The sequence below is a fragment of the Phycodurus eques genome, chromosome 1 (assembly GCF_024500275.1).
Source record: "Phycodurus eques isolate BA_2022a chromosome 1, UOR_Pequ_1.1, whole genome shotgun sequence".
Taxonomy (NCBI): domain Eukaryota; kingdom Metazoa; phylum Chordata; class Actinopteri; order Syngnathiformes; family Syngnathidae; genus Phycodurus; species Phycodurus eques.
In genome coordinates this window covers 44,517,222-44,537,558 of record NC_084525.1, presented here as the reverse complement: position 1 = coordinate 44,537,558, position 20,337 = coordinate 44,517,222, and the positions used below count along the sequence as shown (strand labels likewise).

General features: G+C 42.4%; 1 protein-coding gene across 1 annotated transcript in view; it reads right to left on the bottom strand.

The window, feature by feature from the left end:
- Window positions 1–20,337, bottom strand: part of itpr3 (inositol 1,4,5-trisphosphate receptor, type 3) — a 218,530-nt gene that overhangs the window by 122,597 nt on the left and 75,596 nt on the right. Inside the window, exons 15-19 of the mRNA XM_061693945.1 lie at window positions 13,319–13,483; window positions 12,830–13,002; window positions 12,625–12,744; window positions 11,146–11,227; window positions 9,305–9,420 (exon numbers count right to left, since the gene is read on the bottom strand). Coding sequence (XP_061549929.1) covers window positions 9,305–9,420; window positions 11,146–11,227; window positions 12,625–12,744; window positions 12,830–13,002; window positions 13,319–13,483 — 656 coding nt within the window. The remainder of the gene's footprint in view (window positions 1–9,304; window positions 9,421–11,145; window positions 11,228–12,624; window positions 12,745–12,829; window positions 13,003–13,318; window positions 13,484–20,337) is intronic.

Here is a 20,337-nt window from a genome sequence, read left to right as displayed (position 1 = left end):
ACAGATATACAATATAACTCGATCCAATTCCAAAAGATGTGCCTACGTGGCAGCCATGTTGAATGTGGGGCACTGACGTGGCAGCCATTTGATGATGGTTGTATTTTTTTGTCATGTCATTCGCCTTTTGCAATGGATTTGGAACTAGGAAGCACATTAATTCCTCATAGCTCAAAAAAGGAATCTCCTTTGATGAATACTGTATGTCAACAATGTCACCATGACCAAGCGTGGTAGGTTTGGATAAAAAGTGAAACTTTCAAACATTTTCAAGCTTTTTTTTAATATTTGTTTACAATACCTTTGTACTTACTGGGCGTTTTAAACCACAAAAAAAAAAATACAAAACAATAATTTTGTACTGTACAGGAATATGGATGCATTTGGTGCTTCAATGTAACAGGCAATAGGCTACATCGGACGACCACCCCCTATCTAGTTTCCACTGTATTTAAATACAGTAACTAACATTTTAACTGGAAAACTGTAAAAACTATGTTTTTTGCTTCAGTCTCACGTCATTTTTGTTCATATTCCTCTAAAAGAAACTCTAGAATTGTATTTTGTGTTGGTTGTCATTTCGGCACTGGCCCTGTATTTCTGGAGTTTTGTGTGCTGTTGGAGAAGACTGTTGTCTTATCACATCCCTGCGCAGGAAAAGGCGTCCTGTTATTTATAACGTTGACACCCTGATGTCAGACGAGGATATTTTAACACTGAGCTAACGGCTTCAAGACGATGAACTGCTGCATTTCACATGAAGGATTATAAGATACACCTAAACTATATGGAAACTATATGGAAAACTGTGGTACTGCATGAGGAAGTCTGGAGCAGCAGAGAAGTATGTCTGAATAGTACAGGACATGTATGAGGGGAGCAGAACAGTGGTGAGGTGTGCTGTAGGTGTGACAGGGAGATTAAGGTGGAGGTGGGACTGCATCAGGGATCAGCTCTGAGTCCCTTCCTGTCTGCAGTGGTGATAGATAGGCTGACAGATGAAGTTAGACTGGAATCCCCATGGACTAGGCTGTCTGCAAATGACATTGTGATTTACAATGAATGTAGGGACCCGTTGGAGGTACAGTTAGAAAGGTGGTGACAGGAGTGGTATGAAGATTAGCCGAAGTAAGACAGTATATGTGAATAAATGAGAGTGTTGGAGGGGGAAGCATGAGGCTACAGCGAGAAGAGATAGTGAAGGTGGAGGACTTTAAATACTTGGAGTCAACAGTCCAGAGCAATGGGGAGTGTGATAAGGAAGTGAAGAAACATGTCCAAACAGGTCGGAACAGGTTGAGGAAAATGTCAGGTGTGTTATGTAACAGAAGAGTCTCTGCTAGGATGAAGAGCAAAGTTTATCAGACAGTGGTGAGGCCAGCCATGATGTAAGGATTAGAGACAGTGGCACACAAGAACCAACAGGAAGCAGAGCTGGAGGTGGCGGAAATGAAGATGTTGAGGTTCGCTCTCGGAGTGACCAGGTTGGGTTTAGGATTAGAAATGAGCAGAGGGACAGCCAAGGTTAGATGTTCTGGAGACAAAGTTTGATGACTTTGATGGTTTGGAAACAGCCAGAGGAGAGATAGTGAGTATATTGGTTGAAGGAAGATAAGGATGGAGCTGCCTGGCAAGAGAACTACAGGAAGACCAAAGAAAAGGTTGCTAGATATAGTAAGGGAAGACATGAGGTCTGTTGGTGTTTAAGAGGAGGATGCAGGAAATATGCTTGTATGGAAAACGGGACTCGCCGAAAGGAAAAGAAGATTTTTATGTAAAAAGTTATATTTTTTCAAAATAAAAACTTGTATATTTTTTCAAGTCATATCACAAGATTAATATGGTATTTTTATGAGGGAAAGTGAAGGAATGATATGAGCGTATGTTGCCTGCATAAGTATGAGCAATGTTGATAAAGTTTGAAAAATCATGAAATAGTATTTTGCAGATCAACATTTTTATTTTTGAATAAAAAAATTTTTTTAAAATGTATGATACATAATGGCTTCAATATGAGAGCACAAGTCAGTGCAAACTGTAGGCCGGTCCCAAGCCCAGATAAATGCAGAGGGTTGCGTCAGGAAGGGCATCTGGCTTAAAACCTTGCCAAACAAATATGAGCGTTCATCCAAAAGAATTCCATACCGGATCGGTCGTGGCCCGGGTTAACAACGTCCGCCACCGTTTCGACTTTACGACGCCCGTGCCTCATCCGCCATTTTGTCCCCAGCACCATAGTGTTTCTACTTAGCTAGTGCATAGTGCTTGTCTGTGTTTGTGCGGCGGGAGTATCTTTGCCTTTTTCACACTTTCAGCAGTAATGGTAAGTACAGCATCTTATTTTTTTATTTTAATATATTTTAGTTTCTTTATACAAAGTGTTAACCTCCCCTGCTACGGTCACCTGACCGTGGTCGGGAGACGCAGGGGTTAACTCCCTTCTCTCGTTGCACAGCTGAGCTGGGTGGCGGCAACAATAAAGGCACAAAGCACCGATTTGCTGCTTTAATGACTTTATTGGCTCCTCTGCACATTCAACGTCAACGGGTCCTCCGCCAATCGCTACTCTTCCCTGGTCGCCGTCACTACACTTGCCACTGTACACACTAGCACCGGCGCGCACTCCTTACTCCTGCGCAGTCCCGTCTCACTCACACATCGACGCACACGCCCACGCACACTGAGCTTGCTGTCACAATCATGTGGGACAATACCCGTAACAGAAGTATTTTGTCGTAAATTGCGACTTTAACGGTGAAATCCGACTTACATGGAAAATCGTGTTACGTCGCCAGCGTAGGAACGGTACTCGTTCGTAAATCGCGGACTTCCTGTATTTCATTTTTTCTTTTATAATGAATCAGCAAAAAATTCAACAATTAAGTTTTTGTCTGTCAATATGGGGTGCTGTGTGTGCATTAATAAGAGGGGGAAATGGACTAAAATGATTGTAACAAATGGCTGCATACATCAAAGAGTGAAAAATTTAAGGGGGTCTGAAAACATTCCGTACCCACTGTAGGTATACCTCACCAATGAGAGACAAAATGAGAGGAAAAAAAAATCCAGAAAATCACATTGTCTGATATTTAAATAATATATTCGCAAATTATGGTGGAAAATAAGTATTTGGTCACCTACAAAGAAGCAAGATTTCTGGCTCTCACAGACCTGTTACTTCTTCTTTAACTCCTCTGTCCTCCACTCGTTACCTGTTAATGGCACTTGTTTGAACTCGTTATGAGTATAAAAGACACCTGTCCAGAACCTCAAAGTGTCACACTCCAAACTCCACTATGGCCAAGACCAAAGAGCTCTCAAAGGACACCAGAAACAAAATTGTAGACCTGCACCAGGCTGGGAAGACTGAATCTGCAATAGGTAAGCAGTTTGGTGTGAAGAAATCAACTGTGGGAGCAATTATTAGAAAATAGAAGACATACAAGACCACTGAAAATCTCTCTTGATCTGGGGCTCCGCACAAGATCTCACCCAGTGGGGTCAAAATGTTCACAAGAACGGTGATCAAAAATCCCAGAACCACACGGGGGGACCTTGTGAATGACCTGCAAAGAGCTGGGACCAAAGTAACAAAGGCTACTATCAGTAGCACACTACGCCGCCAGGGACTCAAATCCTGCAATGCCAGATGTGTCCCCCTGCTTCAGCCAGTACATGTCCAGGCCCGTCTGAAGTTTGCTTGAGAGCATTTGCATGATCCAGAAAAGGATTGGGAGAATGTTATATGGTCAGATGAAACCAAAATAGAACTTTTTGGGGAAAACTCAACTTGTCGTGTTTGGAGTAGAAAGAATACTACTGTGAAGCATGGGGGTAGAAACATCATGCTTTGGGGCTGTATTTCTTCAATGGGACCAGGATGACTTATCCGTGTAAAGGAAAGAATGAATGGGGCCATGTATCTTGAGATTTTTAGTCAAAACCTCCTTCCATCAGGTGGTGGCTGACTAAATACTGACCACTGGATACTTTAGTGTTGCATACCACACATAGAACCTGATCACACACATTGCAGGCATTCAAAGAGTGCTGCACATATATAGTTCAAGCTCTCTCTCTCTCTCTCTCTCTCTCTCTTATACACACACACACACACACACACACATATATATATATATATATATATATATATATATATATATACACACACACACACACACACACATATATATATAAACTCACACACACGCATATATATGTATGTGTATGTATAGACATTGGTCAGTAGTAGTGGGAATCAAACCCACAAATATGAGGAGAGGATTAGATACGCCAGCGCGCTCTACTAGTCCGGCTACGCAACGTGCCTACGTGGCGGTCACATTGGTGGGGGCAACAGTCCAATTAAAGGCAATGCCCGGACATGGAAAATAAATCATTTCTCAACAGATTTTCATAACGTTTACTTTTTTCGTCAACACCAAAGCATGAGCTATTAATACAGAGCACTTGAAGAGACAAAAAACCCAATTTTTACTTGTGAAAGGTTATTCCCATTTCCCTTGTTGTGAATGTACGGTGTTGTGTGCAACCATATGCAGCACAATGTACAGGCATGCATGCAACATGGAATAAGTAGGCGCCACTGGTAGGCGCAATCTTAGTAAATGAGGCCCTCAGTTGATAATTGAATGCCAGGTATCCAGAGAAAGCCAGCGGCTGCTTGGCTCAGACATATGCATTATACTGTATTTGTGGGCCCATATTATTAGGGCTGGGGAAAAAAGAAATCTACTTACTCGGCTAAGTCTACCCAAACATAGGTTGACACAGATATCTCTGCCTCGAAGCTCCACCGGCGCCGTATTTCAAACTATCTACTATACAGATACATATCCACATACAGCTCCATTCAAATAGCTTTCTCAGTGTATTAACCTCTATTGGTGGAAAGTTGGTACTATTGGCACTAACAGCAAGTAAGGCAGTCAGCTATAAGTGTCAATGGGAATATAGCGTCATGTCTGCATCCATCCAATTACCCGATAATTAGTAAAAATATTAATTTCTTTGGCGGGGGGCCATTACCCGGTTAGTCGACAAAATATTTATAGGATAATCTGTTCTAAAAAGATTTGATTGTGACAGCCCTATATAATATTATTATCTAGAAAATATACAACCTTTCTTATAAATATACTGAGAATGATACAATGAGAAGGAAAAACAACACAAAGGACAAAAGAAATACCAATGTGTCTTTTAACGCTCATCACTATACAGTATGTTCTTTAAAGAGGACATGTCACATGATATAAAACTAACTTTTTAAATTGTTTGCATGTATACAAATCATTGTTACGACTGCCTAACGCCAATAAAGTTTCAAATTGAACAACTAAGTCAATCTTTTGTGCGCTGCCGAGTTCTGAAAAGTTGTCTGTGAGCGAGCGAGCACGTCTCAGTTTGCGGAATTGCGTTGTCAGAGTTCATATCATTTACATAATCCTACCCCCATACAAAGTTTCTCCTCCCAAAACAAGAGCTGCCATTTCGCTACACTGTGTGAAAAACTATCAAAGCCAAGCAGTCAGCAGAGCAACATAGAGATTTGTTAGATACACAGATTTGCATGAGCTGTTAGCATCGAATATGAATTGAATCACATACTGGAATGTACGGCAAAGTTGTCGATGTGGGGGTTGTTTGTGTGATGATGTTATCTGCTACATGCACCACATTCCCTGATACACTATACTAATTGAGACGTGTATGAAGAATACTGTAGTTTATAACCCCCACCAGTGAAAATGTTTACCGGTACTCACTTTGTTTCTACACTCTGGGCGCTATTGCCTTGTTCAACCCCGTAGCTCCGCCCCAGGTCATCATGGTAACTGAAGCCGTACTCTGCTTTGGCCCAGCAGTAGAGCAGGCTGGGTGACCAGAGGCTTATTTTCATGAGATAGAAGACAAGCGGAATTCAGCGAGATTATAAAACAATCATACACAGTCTAGTGTGCAGCTTGATCCTTTTGACGAAAGCATGTTTCAAACTTTTGTTTAGGCATAAGGGAACTCTATTAAATTGTGAACAAAAAACTGCACGTATCTCTCCTTTAAATGTTTAAACACACTTCACCCACTTTGTAACATCCAGGTAACCTGCAAGTCTCCTATTTATGTTTCTCTCCGCTTTTGACAATAGGTTCCAAATTAAAACAAAACTTCTTCATGTTGTTATAAAGATCAATTCTGCTGACTGTCAAATATATACCCCTTTACATGTTGATGTATGAGTTTATATCTGACAAATTCAGAAGAATTCATCATTTAAAACTCAATGGTATTTCCTTTTCTCTCTCCATTATGTGTCTGTTTTCAAAGGGTATTTTTGCTCTATTTCAGCTTCACACAGATACACATACTGTACATATCAACTAATGTTTCCACTTGTATGACGGTGAAGACATAGACATCTAGACATCAGTGATTCTTAACCAGAGTGCCACAAAAAAACTTTCAGTTTTACACGTGGACCACAAGGGCCACTTACATTAGTCACCAGAAATATAACTATTAGTCACCAGAAATATAACTGCAATACATGATACGCTCGGTTGCAATACAGCTCCCCACCAGAGGAGGTAATGCATAAAGAGGTTGTTTACAAGCGCCAAAGTAAGCAGAAGCTACTCAGCTAGCTGTTAGAAAGTTATGGATATGTTAAGAAACGCTCATGAAAATTATGCCAAACCTTCCCAAATAAATTCTTGCAAAAGTACAGTCCCCAACTTCATTAAGTACAGCTTTGTGAATAGGGAAATGAAGAGAGCCAAGAGCCCAGAGTGTCTAGTGTGGGGTAACACTATCCCACGATGCACTTCAGTCTGCAAAACTTTATTGGCAATTATAAACTATGCATGTAATAATTGTGGGAAACCTTTAGAATTTTTCATCCATCCATCCATCCATTTTCTGTACCGCTTATCCTCACTAGGGTCGCAGGCGTCCTGGAGCCTATCCCAGCTATCTTCGGGCGAGAGGTGGGGTACACCCTGAACTGGTCGCCAGCCAATCGCAGGGCAGATATAAACAAACAACCATTCACACTCACGTTCACATTCACACCTACGGGCAATTTAGATTCTTCTATCAATCTACCACACATGTTTTTGGGATGTGGGAGGAAACCGGAGTACCCGGAGAAAACCCACGCAGGCACGGGGAGAACATGCAAACTCCACACAGGTGGGGCCGGGATTTGAACCCGTGCCGCCCAGAATTTTTCAGGTAAAAATAATATAGGCCACAAATGCAAAAAATAAAGATTGCTGAAGCAATTAATTTGTAGATTTTAAGGCTATATTTCCATTTGCACTTAATTTCATCCATCCATCCATCGTCTGAACCGCTTATCTTCCCTAGGGTCATGGGTGTGCTGGCGCTTATCCCTGCTGACTTCGGGCGAGAGGCAGGGTACAACCTGAACTGGTCGCCAGCCAATCGTAGACACTTCATTTCAGAGTTACAACACAAGGGTTTCCCTCATATGCATTTATTTGTGGCGGGCTGCCACTAATAGATTTTGCCGCTAACTGTTCTGTTCATCCTCGCTGTGAATGTAGCGTGTCATTACACGCTGTTCAGTAGGTGGCGTTATTCATTGCCTCCACCAAGACGAGTAGCTTGGTCTGCCAGAGAAAAAGAGGTTCAAGATGAAGCGGGCATACAGCTGCCAGCAGCGCCGGCAGTGCGAATCGCGAGGGACACAAACAAATGTAGGTAAGAACGATGGTAAACAAGTAACGCTATCACACACACACACACACACACACACACACAAAAATAATAATACTCTGTACAAATATGTCGCCAATCAAGTCCAGAGGTTTGAACAGGTCGAATTTATGTTGCATTACGCTGTCTCTCCGTTAACGTCGCTTGACGCTAAACATGTGCATAGACAGTAATAACTCGCCGTATGTTCATATTGAATATTGAATGAATATTGAAAGCAAATCACGAAAAAGCCTCACCCTGAGGACACACGCCAACATGCTGTTGAGTCTGCTAGTTAGTAAGCATCAGGTGAGACTTACCACTTAACACAAAGCTGGTCCTAATTTATTTTCTTCTTTGCCTTTATGACTGCATCAGTGAACAAACATAACTACTGCATTTGACCCAGAGTGGCTCAAAATGCCTAAGTTTGTGTTATGGCTGTATGTGAACACAGCACAGTAAATTTACTAGCTGAATTAATTCCTCCATTATTAATAACCATGTTTGTTTTTTTCTGGGGGGGGGGGGGGGGGGGGGGGGGTCATTTTGTAATTTGATCATTGCTCTACATTTTAGGGATGTTTTATCGATTGTGCAGAATGCACAAGCCTACAGCTAAGAAAGGCCCAGGAAGGAGAGCTTTGTTGAGTTTAGAGCAGAAGTCAACAGAAAAGACTACTTGGAGCGGCCGGTATATCACCACAGATTATCACAAAGACAAAGCATCTCTCACCCTCACATTTGAATAATGAATAGGGTAAGAGTGTCATTTAATGATCAAAACAACCTTTCAAACTTGTTTTTATGGGTTAAGATTTGACAGTTATCTTTTCAATGAATCCTTAGATGAAAACAGACCTCCGCAATCGCTGACAAGGAGAATACCTGTCCGCCTGCTTCAAAATACCTGTATTTCTTAATGGACATAATCCTGTGGACTTCAATTTTGAAAAGGCTTTGCAATATTGTTTAGGAATCTATGTCATATTCAATGTTCCAGTGAAGAATGCAAACTTCTTGTGATGTGTTACCTACCATATTTCTATTATATTTTTATTTTTTGTAAACTTTTTTAAGTTATTTGGTGTTTGACATCACAGTTTACATTAATTTATTTGTAGTTATTTAAGTTAGGGGTTGTAATTTTGCATTGAATTTCTTATGGTATTGTTATTGTTATACATTATGTTTGTTTGACCTCAACATTAATTTATTGGTGTTAAATGTATTTTATTATTAGCATAATTAAAAGAAATTACAGTATTCTATTAAAATACCAATCAAACCTTTTTTTTTGGGGGGGGGGGGGGGTCGTAAGCATCAATGCACAAAAAGAGATACCCCCAACCGGGCCAGCCAGCGGGTGCCCAACACCACAAATACTGTAGATTTTCATCCTGTGGGAAACACTGAACACTATTGGTTTGTTTGATCAACAACACTATTTGTGTCTCAGAGACATAAAGAACAGTATTTGTTTGTTGGAGACATTGAAAACACTATTTGTTAGTTTGAGAGACAGACAACACCTTGTTTTTTTGGAGACATGACTCCTAACCTGTAGTAGGTAAGAACGTTTTCGTCATGGGCGTTGCCTTGTCGGGCCTCCTGAGCGAGCTGCCTTATGCTCTTGTCCTGCTTCTCTTTGGTTTTGTCGGCCCACACCAGCCATACCTACAGTAAACAAAAAATGAGCCCTGACGAGGATAAACAATAACGAGGACAAACCATAACAAGGTTGATCCATAATGAAGCTAAACCTTAACGAGGAGAATAATAACTGGGTTAACCATAATGAGGATAAACCATAAAGAAGATAGGATAGACAAGGATAAACGACAACTATGTAAAATAACAAGGATAATAACAAGGATAAATGATGATGAGGATAAATGATGAAGATAAACCGTAACGAGGATGAACAATAATGAGGGAAAACCATAATAAAGATAAATAGAAGAGTGAAATGAGAGAGGTGACTTACTTATGCAGCACAAATCATAGTCCCGAACAGTACTGAAGACTGGGTTGAAGATATTACTGTTCCATCGGGCCAGGATAATGCAGACAACTTCTCACCAATGCAGCAAGGTGCTTTTCCCATCTTGCCCCAAAGCTAGGCAAGCTCCCAGGACACAGAAGCTAAGTGACTGCCAGAACTCTAGGGTGCTGGGCAGGTAGACCCCAAACAACTGGCAGAGACCCCGCTCCCAACCTGAGCCCACCCACACACAAACCCAACCAACCCCATTGGACCAGGAACAGCTGAAGGGCCAACGGGACCGCTACTGCACTGAGACACGGAATGAGTAACGAGAGGCGGGGGTGGGGGACTGGCGCAGCCCTATGGCACAGCATCCATGGCACCATCCCCTCTGGGGGCAATGCACCACAGGCATGCCAGTCCTAGGCTAGTGGGTAGGACCCACCACCCGTGTAATTAGTGTAACTTTCCATCCGGTCATATTTACCAAATCCCAGATTGGCAAGCATGACCTTCAAGTACCTCCTAAATGAGTACCCCATAAAATATGTGCAAGATGAATGCACTAGCATCCTCGCAAGCAGAGAGCTGGTGAGCGTGAGATTGTGTAATCCAGGAGGGTAATAAGACTTTCAGTAATTGCTGTTGAAAAGGAGCAAATGGGTTGGCAAGACCAGGTAGCATAAAGTACATATACAGTGCCTTGAAAACGTATTGTCCCCTTCTCAAATTCTTATATATTTTCATAGTTTCCTCACTTCAATATTTAAGATCATCAAACAAATATAAATATCTAAGATGAACTAAGTAAACGTAAAATGCTGTTTTGAATGATGATTTTATTTATTAAGGGGAACAAAAATAACTATTCAAAGCTACCTGGCCCTGTGTGAAGAAGTAATGGCTCCTCTTGTTAAAATCATGAATCAACTGTGGCTAATCACATTAATGGTTAATTTTAATTTACCACACTCAAGCCCATTACCTTCAGACCTGTTCCGTCAAGAAATAACTTAAATAGAACCTGATCAACAAAATGAAGTCATCCAAAATATCTCAAATAAATGGCACGATCCAAAGAAATTCCAGAACAGTCAAGAAATAAAGTAATTTACATATATCAGTCTGGAAACGGTTACAAAAGCCCTTTCTAAAGCTTTAGGATTGCAGCGAACCATAGGGAGAGCCATTATCCTCACATGGAGAAAACATAGAACAGTGGTGAACCGTCCAAGGAGGTGCCGGCCGACAAAAATGCCCCCAAGAGCACAGCGACGACTCCTTGTCGACTCAAAATTCTCCTATTAAGTCAGTTCATTGACTGAAGTGTATTCCTAAAGTTTGATTCAGTGAGAAAACATTTTGAATTGGAGCTGAAAAAAAGGGAACTAATGTGTTTAGGAAGACTTGATTACCTCGTCTTCATCTGCATAGTCGTCCATTCCCATATACTGTGTGGGGATTTCACCATGGGCCGCCTCTTTAGGCACCCGCCGCCTGCAATCAAACAAAGTCAGAGAAATGTATAATGTGTTTGTGACATTTGTAGTCTGCTTCCGGAGGCTGTTTTGTGCATAAAAACAAGCAACATCTGTGTGAAATTTCAAGCTAATCACACATTCCAAATCTTTTGAGGTCAATATGTTTTTGGCATGTATGGCATCTGCTATGGGTTTTACCTCAGAATCCTTGCATGTCAAGGCATTGCTCCGAAGACATCCACAAAGTTTTAAAACAAGTGGCTTCAATGAGTTATGTCCAATTAGCTGTCGGCTGTGAGCTTCCTGATTCGCTATTGTTCCATTTCACGTCACAATCACAGTCCAAGGCTCCGCGGAACTTGGTGTTGACCACACAGATAAGGATTTACCATCGTAAATATTGAACATCTGTAACATTCACAATTGTCTGCCCAAACAGTTTTCTAAGCAGATGAGGGGAGGAATAATCGCTCTTAACACACCCCTCCCAACAGTATACTCAATAATGTTTAGAGATGATTGTCCTTGTCCTTACCTAATTTTGTGGTGCTGATTTCAAATATGAAGGTAGTTTTTTTTCTTAAAGCTACAGATTTCTTGCAATTCAGCATTATTTTTAGCGAATTAAAAAAACAACTAAAAATAAGAGTAAGTAATAAAACTATTAAATGCACAGCATACGCAAGCGACATGTGCATCTAATGTGAAACTCCAGTCTCTGTAGCTTGCATAAGTCGAGTCTACTAAGCCAGCCAATACGTTTTGGCAGGCCGCACTCCAAGTCTTCGTGGGCCGCATGCGGCCCGTGCAGCCCCTGGTCTATAAGTAGTTCACTAAGTAGTCCAGCAGTCTTGTTAAAGATGGTCTCGATGTTTTTACAAAAACAATTTGATGAATGACTGTTCGCATGAAAACTTTAAAAAAAAAATGCATCGAAAAGCCGTCAATATTCAAATCTGTAACATTTAACCAATATGGAAATAAGAGTATGTGAAAATCACTTTGGACTGTCGATAGGAATAGAATACAATCAAATTACGCCCTGTTCAGGCAAGAATTTGCACTTGTCACTGATCATATTAAAGGTGCTGCAGCGAGCAAATCTAACTTGTAATGGGGACAGAAGTCAATTGAACGTTTGTGACTGGCAGCTGGTGCGCTGCGCTACTCGTGACTTTGAGAAAAAGGTAAGGTTAATTACGTATAGCAATATAGGCATGCACCAATCGTTTGTATGAAAATCAGAAAGTTCAAATTGCACGAAAACTAGAGCATGTAGATGGTAGTAGATGATGTAGGAAAAATCTCAAGTCCAGTCTGATTATCAGTACGCTTGTACCCGTTTTACATTTGTAGAAATGAAGGCAAGGACCATCCTTCTCTTGTGACGTCCCCTCATCCCACCACACTCACTCAGTCTTGATAAGGATGTCCTGGTTTTTGGGATCAAGCACACACTTGCAGATGAGTTCCTGAGTGACGGGGATGGCCACGTTGTTGGATACACACAAGTCCGACAGGTAGTCCAGAAACCTGAAGACACAGCATGAGTGAAGTCACACTATCTCTCGCAGACTCCCCCAAACCCTGCTACACCGTCACGCCATGCGACGCCTACCGGGGCTCGCGGTTCTTGCGAACTAGGCTGACGAAAGTCTCCACCTCAGTCTTGGTGATGTGCTTCTCCAGCAGCTTGCGGTTGTTGTGCAGTAGCGCGGTGATGGTGTCCTCTGCAAGAATGTCGTAGCCGATCTGACCCTGCATCAGGCCGAACTGCTTGGCGATGTGCTCCTGAAAAAAACAGATGCAAATGAGCAGGATGATGACTTTCAATCACCTACAAATGTATGATCATTGATCACAAACGTATTGCATCCAAAGAAGCATCCTCTAATTGTCAACAATGTAGCATGAAAAAAAGTTTTCCTTACATTTACTATGACCACTTGCACAACGAAAACACATGTATTAAAAATGCTGTCTTCATAGACACGCACAAGAAAGTACTTTACAGACTACATTCATACATTTAGTGTTGCAGATCAATGCACGCGGGGCAGGTAGCTGACACATCTCCAAATACAAATAACCCATAAATGGTCTTTACCTGGTTCTTGCGGTAGTCCTCCTGGGAATGTCGCAGGACGCGGTAGCAGAGTCGGAACATGTACTGGTAGGGAGAGTTCTTCTGGTCAGCCAGCTCCTCCAGACGTAGCAGAGGCCCCTCCCCTCCACTGCGGTCCTTGAAAGGAACCTTGAGGATACCAAAGATCTGAAATACATGAAATATCTTGTAAATATGTTAGTTAGAGGTGTATAGAACATTAATATAAAATTATATATATATATATATATATATATATATATATATATATATATATATATATATACACACACACACACACACACACACACACCACACCAGCACAGATGCTGGCTTTTGAACTTTGCGTCCATAACAGTCCGCATGGTTCTTATCCACTTTGGCCCGGAGGACACGACGTCCACAATTTCCAAAAACAATATAAAATGTGGACTCGTCGGACCACAGAACACTTTTCCACTTTGCATCAGTCCATCTTAGATGAGCTCAGGCCCAGAGAAGCCGGCGGCGTTTCTGGGTGTCGTTGACAAATGGCTTTTGCTTTGCATAGTAGAGTTTCAAGTTTCACTTACGGATGTAGTGCCGAACCGTATTTACTGACATTGGTTTTCTGAAGTGTTCCTGAGAACCATGTGGTGATATCCTTTACACATTGATGTTGGTTTTTGATGCAGTGCCACCTGAGGAATCGAAGGTCACGGCCATTCAATGGTTTTAGGCCTTGCCGCTTACATGCAGTGATTTTGCCAGATTCTCTGAACCTTTTGATGACATTATGGACCGTATATGATGAAATCCCGAAATTCCTTGCAATTGTACATTAAGGAACACATCCTTTTATACCCAATCATGGCACCCACCTGTTTCCAATTAGTCTGTTCACCTGTGGGATGTTCTAAACAGGTGTTTGATGAGCATTCCTCAACTTTCTCAGTCTTTTTTGCCACCTGTCCCAGCTTTTTTGGAATGTGTTGCAGCCATAAAATTCTAAGTGAATGATTATTTTCTAAAAACAATAATGTTTATCAGTTTGAACATTAAATATCTTGTCTTTACAGTGTATTCAATTAAATATAGGTTGAACATGATTTGCAAATCATTGTATTCTGTTTTTATTTATGTTTAACACAACGTCCCAACTTCATTGGAATTGGGGTTGTATATATCACATTATTGTAAACCACTGCAACGTAATGCAGAGTTTTAAAAACACATGGAACATCACCTCTCTGTCAGGGAGGGAGCCCGAGCCGGTGTGTGAGGTCGATAAATTCCAACTAAATATAGTCGGGCTCACTTCCACACACAGATTGGGCATATTGGGTCCAGTCCCCTCGAGAGGGGTTGGACTCTCTTCCTCTCTGGAATTGCCCACGGTAAGAGCCGCCATGCCAGTGTGAGTATACTTGGCGCTTGTACATTGGGGTTCACCCTGGTGGAGGGGAGGGTAGCCTCCCTCGGCCTTTGGGTGGGGTGTCGGGTCCTGACTGTAGTTTGTGCCTATGCACCAAACAGCAGTTCAGAGTACCCACCCTTTTTGGAGTCCTTGGAGGATGTGCTGGAGAGCGCTCCCGCTGGGGACTCCATCGTTCTGCTGGGAGTATTCAATTCTCACGTGGGCAATGACTTGGAAGGGCATAATCAGAAGGAACGTCACCCCTGATCAGAACCCGAGTGGTGTTCTGTTATTGGACTACTGTGCTCATCATAGATTGTCCATAACGAACACCATGTTGAAGCATAAGAGTGTCCATATGTTCACTTGGCACCAAGACTCTCAAGGCGCAGTTCGATGATCAACTTTGTGGTCGTGTCGTCTTGGCCACTCAGGTGAAGAGAGGTCAACTGATCACCACCTGGTGGTGAGTTGGCTCCGATGGTGGGGGAAGATGACGCTCCGAACTGGCAGGTCCAAACGTATTATGTGGGTCTGCTGGGAACGTCTGCCAGAATCCCCTGTCAAAAGGAGTTTCAAATCCCACCTCCGGCAGAACTAGACCCACATCTTGTGGGAGGCAGGGGACATTGAGTCCGAGTGGACCATGTTCCGTGCCTCCATTGCTGAGGCGGGCGATCAGAGCTGTGGCCGTAAGGTGGTTGGTGCCTGTCGTGGCGACAACCCCCGAACCCGTTGGTGGACAAAAGCGGTGAGGGAGGCCGTCAAGTTGAAGAAAGAGTCTTATCGGGCCAATTTGGCCTGTGGGACCCCTGAGGCAGCTGATGGGTACCGGCCAGCCAAGTGGAATACAGCTTTGGTGATCGCGAAGGTAAAAACCCGGACATGGGAGAAGTTCGGTGAGGCCATGGAGAAAGACTTCCTGACGGCTTCAAGGAAATTCCAGTCTACCATCTGGCATCTCAAGAGGGAGAAGCAGTGCACCATCAACACTGTGTACAGTGGGGTTGGGGCGCTGCTGACCTTGAATTGAGACGTGAGTAGGTGCGGAGAATAATTCGGAGACCTCAATTCCACCGACATGCCATCCCATGAGGAAGCAGAATCTGGGATCTTTGAGGCGGGCTCTCCTATCACTGGGGTTGAGGTCACCGAGGTGGTTAAAAAGTTCCTCGGTCGGAAGGGCCAGGGGTGGATGTGATCTGCCCGAAGTTCCAAAGGGCTCCGGATGTTGTGGGGCTGTCCTGCTTGACACACATCTGCAACATCGTGTGGACATCGGGGACAGTGCCTCTGGACTGAGAGACTGGGGTGGTGGTCGCCCTTTTTAAGAAGGGAGACCGGAGGGTGTGTTCCAACTACAGGGGGATCACACTCCTCAGCCTCTCTGAGAATGTCTCTTAAAGGGTGCTGTAAAGGAGGGTCCGTCTGGAAGTGGAATCTCAGAATCAGGAGGAGCAGTGTGGTTTTCTTCCTGACCTCGGAACAGTGGACCAGCTTTACACCATCAGTAGGGTCCTCGAGGGTGCATGAGAGTTCGCCCAACCAGTCTACATGTGTTTTGTGGACTTGGAGAAGGTGTTCGACAGTGTCCCTCGGGGTGCCCTTTGGGAGTTGCTTCGGGAGTATGGGGTACCGAACCCACTGATTCAGGGTGTTTGGTCCTTGTACGACCGGTGTCAGAGTTTGGTTTGCATTGGCGGCAGTAAGTCAGATAAGTTTCCAGTGAGGGTCAGACTCCGCCAAGGCTGCCCTTTGTCACCGATTCTGCTTCCCTAATAAAGCTACTGCCGCCGCGACCCGACCTCGGATAAGTGGAAGAAAATGGATGGATATTATATTTTTCCACAATCACCCAGCCCCAAAGTAGTATCCCCCTTAACACTGTGCAGGCACGCAGCACCTGCAAAGTAAACCTAAACAAACATGTTGGATCATATAGCCAATACCACTCACCATAAATCAAGTGAAACATTTACAGCTAATCCATATGAATGTTATCAGCAGTGATAGGCAGATCTTACTCAATGATGAGCGGTATTAGAATCGGCAACATAAAACACTGATTATATATACAGCGGCTGAAATAAGTTTTTAACACGTCACCATTTTTCTCATTAAATATATTTCCAAAGGTGCTATTGACATGAAAATTTCACCAAGTGTTGGGAACACCATCATGTTCCCACCTCTGAACTTCACTGTTGGGATGGTGTTATTAGGGTGATGTGCAGTGCCATTTCTCCTCCAAACGTGGTGTGCATTATGGCATCCAAACAGTTAAATTTTGCTCCCATCCAACCACACTATTTTCTCCCAGTATTTAACTGGCTGGTCCAAATGTTGTTCGGCAATATATATATATATATATATATATATATATATATATATTATATATATTATATATATATATATATATATATATATATATATATATATATTGATATATAGATATAATTTAAATATAATATTTACTCTCCCTCACTATGATTCAACTCATTTTACGCTCACATTATGAGTTCAGTCATTCACCCTATATCTTCTTTTTTATATAAGTTCATCTGTGTATTGTGTTTTTGTAGTAAAGTCCCTCTGCATTGTTCCCTGTAGTTCCGTGTAGATTTAATAAAATTTTCTATAAAATTCCACTTCTTGTTGTGCTTTGTGTGTTTGAGTGAAATAGTAAAACCGCTGTAATCGAGAAGTATTAATTTTTATTAATGTAAAGAGTACTGAGATTGATCAAGGTTTTTCGTCACTTGTCCTAAAATTTACGAATATAAAAAGAGAGGCGCCACAGTTAGAGGGTCAGCCTCACAGTTCTGAGGACCCGGGTTCAATCCCCGGCCCCGCCTGTGTGGAGTTTGCATGTTCTCCCCGTGCCTGCGTGGGTTTTCTCCGGGCACTCTGGTTTCCTCCCACATCCCAAAAACATGCATGAATTGGAGACTTTCAATTGCCCGTAGGTGTGAATGTGAGTGCAAATGGTTGCTTGTTTGTATGTGCCCTGCGATTGGCTGGCAACCAGTTCAGGGTGTACCCCGCCTCCTGCCTGATGATAGCTGGGATAGGCTCCAGCACGCCCGCGACCCTAGTGAGAAGAAGCGGCTCAGAAAATGGATAGATGGATGGATAAAAAGAGATGTGGTGCCCTATATGAGACAAAGATAGTTTGATTGTAATGTTAGACATACGTCAAACTACACCGGAAGTAAATGCAGGCGTTCACTTTCCAATGTATTATTTTCCAAAATTAATGGCGCTTTTATTCAAAACCAATATACGCAACATATTGGTGCCCCGTGTGAGCCTATATCATGTTTTTTCTCAACTCAAACACACAAAATTCACGTTATTTGCAATAAATCTAGGCAGCGTATCCGCCATCTTGGGAGTGGCAAGTTCATGCATAGCCTGTGTGTGAGCGTCATTATGTTGCTATAGCGACACAGAGTTGTGAGCACTTGTGAATTTGAGGAAACTAAGATTGGCCCTCTCAGTGAAACTGGAGTGAATTTGTTGTAATGTTAAATGTTAGTCAGATATCCGTGTTTTGTGTGCTGCATGCTTTGAACTGTGGGAAGATTTCCTATGCAAGTTCTTGTTAAAAAGGACTTGGAGGTTTTTGCAAATGGGTCACGAATTCTGGGCGTTCATGCGATACCTTGTCCCCTTTTACAACTTCCGGAGTAGCTAACAGGACCAGTTGTATGCCCGTTGTGGTTTTGGGGAATTTTATTTTGAGCTTCACTGCGTAACTTGGAGATTTGGGAAGTCACTGGTCACAAACACACGCGTTCTATACCGAGAATCCCTGTTGTGTGCAAAGTCGAACTGTTTGGATGCCATAATGCACACCACACAGGCCACTATATCCGTGACGGTCATCATTTTTGCCTTGTGTTGAAACAACGATGCTCCCGCATGGGATGCCATTTTGTCGTTTGACTTAAGGCTTTCGTAATTCACCATCTTTGTTAGGGGGAAGATTCCACATGGCGTCATTGTGAAGTCGCCATCTTGGTTCCCTTCTTCGGGCCGTTGAACCGCTGCGTATTCTTCGGGTTGTTCTCGAGTGCCCCCTCGTGGAAATTCAAGCACTACGCAGCTTTGTTTGGGGAAGATCCCACGTGGCACCAGTGTGTGTCGCCATTTGGTTCCCTTTTTCGTGGCATTGAATCGTTGTGTCTGCTTTGGGTTGTCCTCGAGTGCCCCCTCGTGGACGTTCATGCCATTACGCAACTTCTGGTAGATTGACTGGAAGCTGTCAGCTGACTAGCTACTGCTCAGCCGCTAGCAAGCTGCTAAAGAACACGTGCTGAGGCATCATGTTCATCTGTGGTCATTGGTTGTGGTGCCTACAGCACCGTCAAGTGTTTTTTTCTGCTGGTTTAAGTTTCCTGTCTGCGCTGATTCCAACGAGCGCTCCGCTGTGAGCACAGTACAACCTAGCATCACGCGTTACCCAGCAACCGACCCCCCTCCCGCTAGCCCCGGTGAGCTAGCTTTGCCGCTAAGCTATTGCATCCATATGCGATCGCGATCGATTGCTTTTATTAATTTAAAAGATCCTGTTTTCGCTCGTTTTTTCGAAACGCTGCCGATGCGATTATGCTTTTGAAGCTTTGTGTCTGGAATTTCTAACCAGTTTTGAGATTCGGAATTAGCAACTAACCACACTAATGAACGGTGTTGCATTGCTAAAGCAACAACAACACCTCCCGTTCGCAAACGTTCCCTACACCGCGTAACTTGATCTAGCCCTGCAACACATTAATAGTAAACACAACAATTACTTCACAAATTTCTTACGTATTGAGTTTATTGATTAATTGCTTGTTTGTTTTTAATCACTTTGGGTTTGTTTAAACTCGATTTGATTTTAACTTATTTTTTCCCCAAACAAAAGTGTTTTTCTTCGAAAAATATGTTTTTGTCTTTTCTCCTCTGCCAAAGCCAACATCATTGTAAGTCATACAAGCAATTAATTAACTCACACGCCTAATTATGAGTATATTTAACTTCTTTACCAAAGTTAAATAAAACGTCTTTGAATTAACTAAAGCTTCAAATTGATTTCACAAATTGAACTGACTTGTTCAGCGATAGTCATCACAAACGGTCAAGTCGATTTGTTTACCTAATCATAACTAAATGCAATTTATTTATCAAAGCTAAATAAATAAATTTGTTGAATCGGACAATTTAGTTAATAAGCTAATTCGATTTACTCCACCAAGGTGCCCTTCGCAATTGTTTAAATCAACGATTAAATTGCCAACACTCACGCATCATTTTTAATTTGATCAAACAGATTATGTTCAAAAAAATTGTTGTCAACAATTTTGTTGTAGTCGATCACTGTTTCTACGTTCTCGGACACATTTTAGGTAACGTGATAAACCGTCACACCATAATTTGCGAACGCTATTTAAGTATTGAACAATTAATTACCCCGTTTATATTATGTATACACTGAATCCCAAAATTAGACGCACTGCTTAAACGAGCTCACAATACTAACGATCTAGTTACGTACAACGTACAGCTCCTGCACACACAACACAATTATGGAGGAACTTCCAGAAAGTCCCAGTCACAATTCACAGCGCTAGAATCCAACATT